Source organism: Pyxicephalus adspersus, chromosome 3 (assembly GCF_032062135.1).
Source record: "Pyxicephalus adspersus chromosome 3, UCB_Pads_2.0, whole genome shotgun sequence".
NCBI classification, from domain to species: Eukaryota; Metazoa; Chordata; class Amphibia; order Anura; family Pyxicephalidae; genus Pyxicephalus; species Pyxicephalus adspersus.
The window spans coordinates 92,845,988-92,859,090 of record NC_092860.1 but is presented as its reverse complement, the minus strand read 5'-3'; the positions used below and the strand labels follow the sequence as shown (position 1 = coordinate 92,859,090).

Here is a 13,103-nt window from a genome sequence, read left to right as displayed (position 1 = left end):
ACGTATTATCGGGACAACTGTTGTCACCTTCCTACCAAGCTGGTTGGTGATAGTCTTGTAGCCCAGTCCAGCCTTGTGTAGGTCTACAATCTTGTCCCTGACATCCAACAACTGGGAGCACCAAGTTTGCCGTGTTTTGCCACACCCCCTTTTTTACCACCCGGCTACAGCTTCCTACCACCCGGCTGAAAAAAATTTCTGGGGAGAACACTGCTTTCACTCATCCCACAGACTACTAAGACCTTATCTATCCTTACAGCTACAAGTTGCTGATCTGTAATGAAGACATATACATACTGTACATGTTTTCTTGTAGTAGAGATGCGTCGATAGTTGAACACCTAAGACAAATGGAACCACAATAAGTGTGGGAACCTGTGTTTCTAACCAAGCATTACCTACCTTAACGGACCATCTCTTAGATTCTTTGACATCTAAAATATTATAATTATATGTGGTCTAGACAAAATTTATATAAAATATACAAAATGTATATTACCCCCAGTTTTTCTCCTTTAATATTGACAAGATAGCCATACCGGTGCTGAATGTTGTGACTATGGGTTTTTTAGTATTTATTATTGCAGATACCTAGGATTTATCTCTTAACTGGATCAGCTGGGTGGACTACAATTTGTTAGAATGTACCTCTGTCCCCTGCCAATAAAAAAAAAGAAAATACTAAATAAATCTATAAATACAAAAAGTGAAAGGGTAGTACTTATACAGGTACATAGAAGGGCATTTCTTGAGATATCTTTTAAAGTTAAGCCTTAAAAGGTGTTACAAATACATTTCTTTAGGTTTGGTGAGTAGGAAAATCTCAAACCTTTGTCAGGTCTTAGCACCATGGGTGTCCTCTACTCCCTTCACTTTCACTTCAGATGACACTTATCCACAACATCCAAAACAAAAAGGTTTAATTCCCCTTCCCAATCCAAAAGTTGCTACTTTAGTTTAGACTAAAGCTACGTACACATCAGATCATCGTAGCCTGAACAGTTGTGCTAATCTGGGCAAAAATCTGATGTAAGTGGTCACCCCATGCTGCTCATGAAACCACACTGGCAGACGGATGAATGACCGATTAGTGGCGATACATAGGAAAGCACAGCAGGGTGCTGCTTGCTCATCTGCCCCTCTCTATAGAACAGAACAGTGATGTGTGTACCATGATTGTTCATCTGTCACTGGTAGGGATCACAAAACATAGTTTCTAGCAACCAATATGTAAGGACTGTATGGGTGTAAGGTTTCACACTGACATGCCATGTAAAGCAATTAGGTAATCCTTATTCCCACACATAAAACAAAGTTACATATCAGTCATCTGTACAAAAAAAAACCTTGGACCTGCCAGTAAATCACAAAGTCATTTCGAAGTTGGAAAATTTTACTTCTAGTATTCAGATAAATAAGAAATTTACATTTACAGTAAACCAAGGGTAGACAGCCATAGGTGCTGAATCCTAAAATAAAAATCACTTGCATAAGTATAAAAAAAACACATGACCAAGCAAAATATGTTTAATTAGTAAACGAGCCATAAATAAATCCACAAAAATAGTGTAACAAAGAAAAATGGGATGATTATTAATAAACATTTGTAGTAAGCAGGCCTCATTCATCCATAGAATAACTACATTCGTAACAGCATCACACTTTAGTAAATCAGATCTCTTAGTTACATTTTTACACTTACTTTACAAATGCAGTTCTATGTACATGAAGTTTTATTTCTAGAGACACATACCAGATCTAGCCTTCCAGGTCAAGAATGCCAAAATGTCAAAAGAGTCTGTTAAAATTATGTAAGTATAAACAAGAACTAACACTTGTCTTTGGCATCTATTCATGTCTGGAAGATAGAGAGTTAAGAAAAATTAAGTTGCCAATATCAGAAAAAAAATGAAGAAACATCCATCACATAAAATAAGCACAGCACCAGACAATGAACACACAAACCTCCCTAAAATAGAGTCTGGAGTGTCTGTCCTGTAGATAGGATTGAAGACTGAACAGAAAGTACTTCAGTGTCCTTCATGTTTTGTTCCTTCTCTAGACACTGTGCCACAGTGCAGAGAGAAGCTCTTTTCGGAAAAATGTCTTTAGATAAAAGGCTTCATGTGCACCCGTCTTACTTGCATATTTGCTGTTGAATGTGAAGTAAAAACTCGTAATAGGAGAAGGCGGCCTCTGATCGGTCTTCAATAAGATGCTGGAAAAATTCAGTCTTTCCAACACTGTCATCCCTAATGACACAAAGAGAGAGATGAGACAAATGAAACAACACTCTACTGTGCATACAGGAAATAAACATGTCACTGGCTGTGCAATGACAATGAATTTCTCCATGGCAGTTTTTTTCTTTTTATCTATCTTAATGCATTTTTCTTTCACTTCCTGTCCCAAAGAATCAACGGACAGTGAGAGGATATATCTTTCCAACATGACAAATTCCTTCCTAATATGTGTTCCTTTTTAAACTCATAATTTTGTATTTACCCCGACTTTCATTCCTCGTGATATTTGTCATGAAGACAATAAAAGAGTGAATAAATGGAGACAAAGACAGCAATAAAAAGTCAGCAGTGATTCTGTCACACAATCTAAAAACTAAGTTTTACGCGAACGCCGGGTATTCTAATTCTTTCCAAACTTCTGTACTTCCATGCAAAAAGTGTTAATTTTTTTGCATGGAAATTTATTTTAGATTGTAGGCTATTCAGTGCTCAACCCAGAATTTTTTTTAAGCTGAGTGGGAAGAAATTGTAGGTGGGTGGCAGCCCCTGTATTGTGATCAAACTCTTTAGTAACCACCAAAAAACAGCCGGGTGGGTGCTGAAAAGTGCCGGGTGGTGCACCCAGCTAAAAGGGCCTGGGGAGAACACTGCTATTATTCACCAAATTACTCAATAATTACTTATAATTCACCGAATTACCGCATAATTCACCGAAATATGTCCAAAATTTTATAAATTTATTAAAAAAATTTTTATAAAACAAAAGAAAAATCTTAAAAAAATTAAAAAATAGTGTATAATGTAATGTAATTGTACAGTAGCTTATATAATATATAATACAATTATTTATTATATAAGGATTTCTTTGTATTGGACTCAATACAGCTTTTTTGTATGGAGTTCAATGCAAAGCGATTTGAATTTCCCACCCTGCCTCCCGGGAAACCCCGGAGATCGTCACTGCACTCGCCGGGAGAAGAAACAAGATAGAGGACATGTCTGGAGGAGCTGCAGGGAGAAGGTGAGTATTTTTTTTTTTTTTAGAGATCAACGCTGGAACAGAACAGATGATCACAGCGGGGACCAGGTATGTTAATGCATTTAACCACCCGACAAAAGTTCGGGTTTAACGATTTTTGCAATTTTTTTACCCCGAACCACGGTCGGGTTTAATGGTCGGGTGGTTAAAGGAAAAACATAACTATCAAATATGCTAAATGCCTTTATAATCTAATGGGAAAATTGATGCTGAAATAAATAGTCTGGAGTTGGGTTATTTAATCTGTTAATATACTGGAAAACAACATTTTCACGAAGGCCCTGAATTAGCTGATGGCCATGGTTCAACCAGGTATAAAGAGCAACACAATACTTACTTCAGTACATACAGAACAGGATTTAAGGGACTATCCTGCTTGAGCCATGAAATAAAATTTCTTGTTCTTTCTGACGCTAATGTATCCAACTCTGGCAGCTGGTTCTGCAAGTAAGGAAATTTAGTTAAATGTGAAATAACTAAATAAATAAAACACCAAATTTGTATAAACAGTACTAGTTAGGTTGATGTGTCCAACAATTAAACTCTAAGTAAAATGTAAATATCATATTATTGGTTAGGGAAACTCTGTGTACCTTCATTTTATAGTAACAGACCTGGATAAACAGAGCATGTTTTTACTTACAAAAAAATGCAGCACAATGATACCATCAGTTTAAGGGCTTTTCACTTATCCAAGTAGAAAGTTCAAGGGAAAACTGGCCCTACTCTTGCCTTGTTTCATCCTTAGAACCAGTAATTAAATTGCTTTCAGCCCTAGCACATTTGTCCATTTTTGCCAGATGTCTTTTTTTTTTATTTATAAAAACAAAAGTTACAAAAGGATAATTAGCAAGTAGAACACTGGGGTTTAGAAAGCATAACAGCTCAGCTCACCTTTTATTTAGGAAACTTTCAAATCATAAGGTTCTATGTATTAAAAAATACCAAAATGAAAAAAGTTTACCAAATTCCAAATTGTGGTTATCAAAAAACGTTGTGCTATTTTCCATTAGGTGTACAACAAAAACTCTCAAGTCTGTAAAGCTGTACCACTAGTATTAATAAATAAATGTTGGTTACTCTTACCATTTTTGGTGGCACTGATGCATAGTTTGGAAAACCTAAGACATCTTTCAAAAAGGTAACATCACAGTTCCTTCCAATCCAGATGTACATAGCCTTAAAAAAAAAAAAAACATTTTGTAAAACGTACACAGAAGTTCCTAAACATTTAAAGAAATGTGTCCAGTGTCCAATTATGTTGTAAAATGTATTTATTGCCTGTGAATTCCAAGGTTTTGTTCTTCCTAGTGACAGCCCATGCAGGTCAGCAGCGAATGTCTATGATCTCTGCATACCGAGTCTCTTTAGGTTAGAATAGCGTAGCCATCAGTATGCTTGCCTGCACATTCTCAGCAATACTAACAGTCCATGTAGTGGGTTTTACCAAGTGGGCAGATGATGTTTTATCTGAATTCCTTCCCTGGACTGGTGCCTGTATTAATACTCTGCAGCCAGGCAGTTTGGCAGGAAAATTTGTTGAATAGAAAAAAAAAAAAAACAAAAAACAAAACACAATGATAAAATTTTTAGGAAGAATACCTGTGCAGCCACATTACTTGGCTTTTTTCTTCTTCCCAAGTTTTTTTTGTACTTTTTTTTTTTTTTAATTAAATACTGAATAATAGATATTGTGTCATTTGACAGGATAGGATAAGAATAAATAATGGTAAGGCAATTAAATACTTTTTTCTGCAAGAACAAAGAACAGGCTTCTCAATCAGAGACAAATAGACTGCAGAAATAAAGAAACTGTACTTGCTATTGTAATGGGTAATTTACTACAATGTATTAACCAACAGACTTGTTACCAACCAGAGGCAAATCAGCAAAAAGCCATTATTTTTTTTTAGTAGCAGGGAATGGTTAACATGCAATTTTTTGCTTTGTGTTACATAGGGGAGATCCCATTCTACTTTCCGTCTCAATGTCACAAAAAATCTCTCTAAAGTTAGGAAAATTTCCCTTTTAGAAAGTGGTCACTGAAACAGGTGTCCACTTTGGAAGGTCTTTTCTTACCTGGGAACAATATTTTGGATTTCCAATCACTTTCTAAACCAGAGACAATGCTCACTGGGACAAACACAACCGGCCTGATTTTTTAAGGCACCAAGGCTCTCAGAGCTTGATGTTACAATTTCCACAGAGAAGCTGGGTAATCCAGCAAACCTGAACTTAAAAAACATTAAAGTTCTAATTTGCAAATAATTTGTAAAATCTGATTCTATATGCAACAGCTCCACTTCTACCCCAGTTCTAATATATTATGTCATTATTTTAATATTCATAAGCAAGCTTTTAGGTTTTAAATGAAATCAAAGCAGTGCTTTGGAGGCTGTGCTTTAGAGGATGACTATAGTGTTCATAGCAGCTTTTAAATCAAATAAAAAAAATAAAATACTAAGCAAAACAATTAAAAGGCGCAAAAATGTAGTCTGACAGCTTAAAAGCATTATTCAAAAAGCTTTTGATCAAAAAAGCCTAATAAAGTCTGCACATACAACTTTCACCTCTTTCCTAATTTTAAAATCCTCAAAGCTGTGCTTCATGATCACTAGTATGTGTTACAGTTCTGTGAACAACTGACAATTTATACAGACATGCCATCTAACTTAGATTTAGCCATTGCATTATCTACAGTAAGGACCTTAAAACAAACTTTTTAGAAAAAAATGTACTGTTAACATTTGTAAGGTATAATATGCACATAAGTTCAAAAATCTGCAAAACCTTCACCAAGATTTTAGGCTGTTTATCCAAAAACATTCCAGAATACTTCCTAGCAGTGCCCAAGCAAGCCCACCCTATCATCCTGCTTTTGGCACAATTGCTTCAAATTGGTGAAACATCCCATTTTTATAGGAATGGGGGGTATAGGATCACAGTTTGGTTTGTAATGTCCTGGAGATGATGGTCACATGGTTCAAAAGTGATGTTATTTTACAATGTAACTATACAAAATTTACAGGACTTATAGTGTGTGGGGTGAAGGTGTGATTATGGCTTTACAGATGTCACATTTTAGGCTGATGGGGAGGACTTTTTAGAACGTGTTAAAAAAAATCTTCAAATATTTGCTTTTATTTTATTCATTACAAATTACAGTTAAGTAAAAACATTGCATGTGTATTCATAGCAATTCTAACAGCTTTAACAGACATCAAATATATGGGCAGTATTTTCTATCATTTGCCCAAAAAAAAACTCTTTTTTTTAATTTTTTTTTTTTTTTGAGACATGTTTATTATCTGTGGCTATTTTTTCACTCACTGTAAAACAAAAATGGACAATCAGTCAGAATTCCAGAATACAAAACATACAATGTTGTAGTGCAATAAATGTACTTACCTGCTTTAGAAGAGCCAAAATGTAAAGTGGAAACAGCTTGAGAGAATTGGGTGCTATCAAAGCAGACTGCTGTAAATTTGAGAGTGTGGAGTTATATGACATCAATGAATCTACCACTGCATTGACCAGGGCATCTCTTGCATCAGAAATACTGGATGATATGGATCGGTCCACAGCTGTATAAACAAACAAAATGCATTACGAGCTTTCAGTCACTCTCCAGTTGCATGGGCATTTGAGGTAGCTTACATGGAACTCAAAACACCAGAATGAAAATGTATGATATGCACTGCCACCGTTTAGTGCATTTACCTGTATGAATGTGATGTATTGTTGTATCTAATAACAGATTTGCTTGGTAACAGGTTGGTAACAGGTCACACCACCTATACAGCTCTCTCCTTTTCCCCAAGTCACAAAATATAAGTAAGCACCTCCATTAATTTGATGCTAGGTTGCTCATGGGTCTGTCATTTTCAGCCATAAAAAGAATGTAATATTTTTTCTATGTGATAATTGCATATTGTAGATATTTAGAAACATTCATGTAAATGATTCAATACCCCTTTTGAGTATATTTCTAGTGACCCCTAGTGGTGTATTTTACAAATAAAAACAGACTCCTCAACAGTATAAAAGCCTAACATGAATTCGAGCTTACCCATGTTTGCCAAAAGGCAGGTAATAGCTTGTACATCTGCTCCAGCAAATACATCTGGCAGTGAATTTACCACCGGCAAGCATAAAGTATGCACGCGTATCCTTCGCTGACCTGTTTACCAATAACAAGTTTTAATCGTGATACTTATATTATTAATAATAAACCGTATTTTTATAGCACCAACATATTATGCAACACTGTACATTAATGGATTAATTCAAAAGATTTAAATGTGCCCTTTACGCAGTCACCAGTGTGTAACTTCTTTACATGTGCCACACAAAACTTTCAAAATTACAGAACATGGTGTCATGTAGGCTTCTTGGGATACAGAGTCTGAGTGAACATAAACTGTTGCATGAGATGCAAACTAGAAAATAAATTAGAGATTCAGGAGGAAGGCTGTGACCCCAGAATTTAAAAACAAAAACTTCAGGACTGATCAGAATGTAGCACGAAGACCACACATGGTAAAAGAAAAAAGCTACTGTGAAAATGAAGCCCAGGGTTCTCCCCAGGCCCTTTTAGCTGGGTGCACCACCCGGCACTTTTCAGCACCCACCTGGCTGTTTTTGGGTGGTTACTAAAGAGTTTGGTCACAATACAGGGGCTGCCACCCACCTACATCTTATTCCCACCCGGCTTAAAAAAATTTCTGGGTTGAGCACTAAAGCCTATCTTTAAATGCAGTCTTGTAACAATATGATCTCTGGAAAATGTTTTTGTTTGTTTTTTGTTAGCATCCCCGTCATGAAAAATGTACCTTTGCTAGATGTGTAAAGTAGAGCAACTTGAAAGCAGGCCAGTGATGTATCTGTCAGACTTTCATCAATGGACATTTGCACTGCAAACCCAGCATCTTCATTAATGTTAGCAAGAGACAGCAGATCCGTAGAACGCACAAAGAAATTTCCATGAAAGGTGTGTATTGAGAGGCCTGATGATAAGAAATGTTTAATATGGTCACAAATTCACAATTGAAAAGATTTAATAAAAGAAACACTACAGCCACATTCCAACAGAAGACTCGACAATTGTGTTTTTGGTAACATCAGGAGACACTTTAATAATAGGTGTCCTGAAATGATCCAATGGGTGGAAGCATCATGATCTTTTGCCATGCTGCCTTGGTAAACGTGACCACATGGACTCTGTGATAATTCCTAATAAATGGTTTATATAAAATATAAAATAATCCTCAAAAGGAAAGGAAGGTGTGTCAGTGATTTATACCTACTCCTGTAAATAAAGGTAAGTTGCCAAATGATTACAGGTAGTCCCCGGGTTACATACGAGATAGGTACTGTAGGTTTGTTCTTAAGTTAAGAATTTGTATGTAGGTTGGAACAGGTAAATTATTTTAATAAAAACAATTAGGACAGATGATTGTCTCAACAAATTAACTTCTGGAGCAAGCTGTGCTTTGATATGCAAAAAGAAACAACTGCAGAGTTTGTCTGTTTGTCAATAAAGAGTTACAAAAGTTGCAGAACAGCAAAAGATTTCTTCTGCAAGTCATGCAGGCCAAAATTCATGCTGTAAAAAAAGTTCCATATCTCAATGAAAAGCTTCATTAATTGAGCCTTAGGACAGTAAGAACCTGTATCAGAAAGCTTTTGTTCTTTTTCAAATGGTTTATCTCCCCATACAAGTAAATATGAATGGAAAAAAACCTGGTAAAGGGGGATAATTATATTTAGAACTGCACAATAATGAACCTGTCAAAGAACTCTGAATAATCCCTGAGGCATCCCAAAACGTAAGGGAAATGTTGCCTTTGCTCGCTGAAACAAGACCAAAGCCTGTTAACACAATGCCCACTAGTGAAAGTTTTGTGAATTTTACAGACCTAAAGAAGACAAGTCAGAGTATTGAGAACTTAGAAGGAACAAGTCCACTGCTGTCTGCTGTCCTGAGCAATCCAAGGCCAACTTCTTATAGAAATCAGTGGCAGGTCCAAGATGCTGTATACCCTAAAATAAATTCATGAACAAAGTTAAAACAAAGTTACAATGTAATGTTACAGCATTTACACAGACTATGGGCAGAGCTTACAATGTTTGACATATGAAAGCTGTTATACATCTTTGGAGATAATTTGGAGGATGTATAAAAAAAAAAACCCTAACTAAGAATTCCACCTTCTCAGCTGGGATAGAGTAATGTAAATCTGACATCTGTTTAGCTGATTTTAAGTGAGGATTAAACAGATGCTACAATTTTTAATTTACTCCAAATAAATTTAATTTTACAGACAGTCTTTGGATAATTGTGTTGCAAATTCTTTAAGTTTTCAACAGACACTGTACCTTGGTGCTGGATCTTTGGTTTGGATCTTCTCTAGACTGTAACAGACCGGCACCCAAAGATGGTAGTTGAGTCTGAAACACAGATATACGTCCACCTGTAGGAGACATCAGTTTAAAAGCTCCCTGTAGAGCAGGGCCTAAAGCACTGTGTGTTTCTCTTGTGCTTAGAAACATGCTGGGCAAGGCCGTCAATAGATCTTTGATGAGCTATGGGTGAAACAAAAACAAAATACATTTTTCTATTATTAAGTAATGAAGCAACTCTGTAAACAGAAAAACAATATCTACTTCAATTACTTGATATTTTCAGACACTCATCACAGCAAAAACTGTTCTTGTACTCAAGACAGTCAAAAAAAACATTAAGTGCACTTCTGCATTATAACAGCTTAATGATGATTTAGAGAATAATCATAAGCCAATTAGTAGACCCCATTCACAATCATACAAATTTTTTGCAGGATGTAAATTTCCAGAATACATTACTAATGCAATAATAAAGATATACAAATCCTGAAAGAAAAAAGCAGGAAACATGGCATACAAATATACAGACCAGACCACAGTAACATTGCCAACCTCAACTAGGTGAGCTCACCAGAAGTATCCGGTGTAAGGTATTTGTTCTGCCATATATTTATGCAATATTTTTATTGGGAGAGACAATAGACTAGAATGTAAAGACAACTTGCATTTTAAAAACATAACACACATACAAAGTTTCCTACCTCCATGCTTTCATGTAAATTTACAAGTAAACCATCAGGGGTTGGTAAGAAAATATCTGAAAGAAACAAGCCCAAGTATTGGAAATCACATTAAGAAAAAAAATTTAAAAAAATGAAATGCAAAGTTTTGAGAAAATAAATGAGACATCCCTAGAACACAACATAAAGTACACTACACATTTTCTGGGTTTTAAAGCAGAACTTCACAAGCACTTTTTGCTGCATTTCACCAAACATTTAATACAAAAACAATTGAAATGTTCAAATGTTCATGTGAAAAAATGCAACGTGTGTATAGACACTTCTGAACATAATATACATGTCCAGATCTGAATAAAGCAAAAAAGAAGCTTCACCAGCATGAACCAAAGCCTACATTCTTGTGTGTCATGTGCCAGTAACAATAATACACAGTTAGGGGAAGACACAGACACAGAAGGGTATATGTGACGATCATCAAAAAAATTGTGTTGCTTCATGGCCCATTTGTGAAGTCTACATACTCATTGTAGAAAGTCTCAGCAATGGGCAGGGCTCAGCAGTGTTCTCCCCATAAATTTTTTTCAGCCGGATGGGTGGAAACTGTAGCCGGGTGGTAAAAAAAAGTGGGTGGGACTAGACACGGGAAAAATTTGGAGCTCCTAGTTATTTATGCCATAGGTATCCAGTAACCCCTGCTATTGTGTCAGTGTTCTACCTACCCCCTATACTCTGTTCCAATTTTCTAACAGTCCACTGCTGTGTGTTTTATTCCAACTCCCTAGAGTTCCATGTTTTATTAGTATAATCCCTTGTAGTAGTGTAATATTGTGATCAATGTGGCTTAACAAATTAGGCTTAGTTCACATTAGCAGTAAAAAAAAAATGCCCCTCCTGAGTGACTACTTGGAAACTGCTAGGCACCTGGGATTGGTAACCAGTGATAACTGCTTGGCACCTGGGATTGGTAACCTGTGATAACTGCTTGGCACCTGGGATTGGTAACCGGTGATAACTGCTTGGCACCTGGGATTGGTAACCAGTGATAACTGCTAGGCACCTGGGATTGGTAACTGGTGATAACTGCTAGGCACCTGGGATTGGTAACCTGTGATAACTGCTGGGCACCTAGGATTGGTACCAGGCGGTTAAGTGCTGGGCTTTTCAGGCCTAGCAGTTTTTCAAGCAGCAGTGGTTACTGGTGAGAGGAATGTGAGGGGTAAACACAGCAAATGCAACCTTACTGACGATGTGAATTCAGCGTACCGTCAGATGTCACCTCCTAGCGCTATACCTAGGTAACACAAAGATCATCATGCATGTATTCGCAGATGGGGGCAGGACAGCCAGTGTCCTCCTCATCACTGCCAAAAAAACAAAACTTTCCTGTGAAGTTTATCCACCCGCAGTGTGATCGCTGTGTATGTAAAGTCTGCTTGTCATGTTCTGCAGCCTAACTGGTGCTAACTATAAGCGTTCCCTGTGCACCCTGAAAATTACAAATGATTATGACATACAGATTAGGGGATATGAGGGTTTATACACAGAGAGCTGTAAGGCTGAGGAATGTGACATGCAACATTTACACACACACACTGCTTTGATGATATCATTAAACACCCACTGGGCGGAGACATTGTTTACACACATTGTTTTTTTTTTCTTCCCAAACACTCGGCACAGCTATGAGAGGGGGAGGGGCAGCCTGTGATCTCTTCATAGCTGTGCTGTGCTCTCCTCACCCCGCCCGGCTCTAATCAGCTATCAGCTGAGCTGCTGAAAATGTGCCGGGCGTAATAATCACAGCAGATTATTTAATAAATAGGTCGCACCCAAACTATTTTTAATGTAGCATTTCATGTTTAACCTCCCTAACGGTAATCCCGAGTGTGACTCGGGGTGGCTTTTACATGCAAAAAGCGGTAATCCCGAGTCACACTCGGGGTAACTTTAAGAGCCCCCCTTACCTTTGCCCCACGCTCCAGCGGCAATCCGATGGTCCTGCTGTGATGCCGGGGCGCCAGTCCGTCGGGGGCGTGGCCAGGCGGAAAATTTAAAAGCAGATTACGGAGTAATCTGCTTTAAAATACCACCCGGGTCCCGGCCACCGCATCAGCAGTGGGATGCGAAGCACAATGCAGGACTTCTGCATTGTGCTTCACATCTCACTGCAGATGCCAGCAGCAATAGCAAGGGCATTTCCCTATAGAACCAATATCTATAAAGAAAACTGGACAAACTCACTAGCATATTTTGGAGGGATGAAAAGGATAAGATTGACCAAATTTGGGAACCCTGGAAACCGTACTGGTGTATATACAAACTGATTTAATACACTTGAAGGCTTACTAAGGTCTCAACCTATACCCACATATTTTACTTTGAGTCTCCAACCCCCTTTCCTTCCTCCTTCCCCTTTTTTCTATCTGGAATTGTTCATCTCTATGGCTTTGTGTCTCAAATGTTTAAGTAATTTAAATTTTTGATTGAAGCTTGAGATGGTTTTTGCAAAAGTTGTTTCCTTTCCCGATAATATGCTTGCCATTAGTCATCTTACAGAGAACTACCTTTTAAACAAGTGTCTTGAAAGGACGCTTATGCTTTTTAATGTTAGCTGTATTAGTAACTTTTTAAGTACTTACCGTCTACATCTGAAACCACTAGCATCTGGGGCTGTGAAAGACCTTCTTGTAAACTGTAGAAATGCACAGTGCTATCAAATGTTATGAAGCCAAT

At 37.2% G+C, this 13,103-nt stretch overlaps 1 protein-coding gene across 1 annotated transcript in view; it reads right to left on the bottom strand.

Moving 5' to 3' along the window:
- Positions 1–1,375: 1,375 nt before the first annotated feature.
- The window catches only part of SEC24B (SEC24 homolog B, COPII coat complex component), a 32,833-nt gene continuing 21,105 nt past the window's right edge, over positions 1,376–13,103 (bottom strand). The window contains 10 exon segments of the mRNA XM_072406818.1: positions 1,376–2,252; positions 3,620–3,723; positions 4,369–4,623; positions 6,640–6,866; positions 7,352–7,462; positions 8,115–8,353; positions 9,194–9,324; positions 9,661–9,867; positions 10,389–10,444; positions 13,010–13,099. Coding sequence (XP_072262919.1) covers positions 2,138–2,252; positions 3,620–3,723; positions 4,369–4,623; positions 6,640–6,866; positions 7,352–7,462; positions 8,115–8,353; positions 9,194–9,324; positions 9,661–9,867; positions 10,389–10,444; positions 13,010–13,099 — 1,535 coding nt within the window. The 3' untranslated portion in view covers positions 1,376–2,137.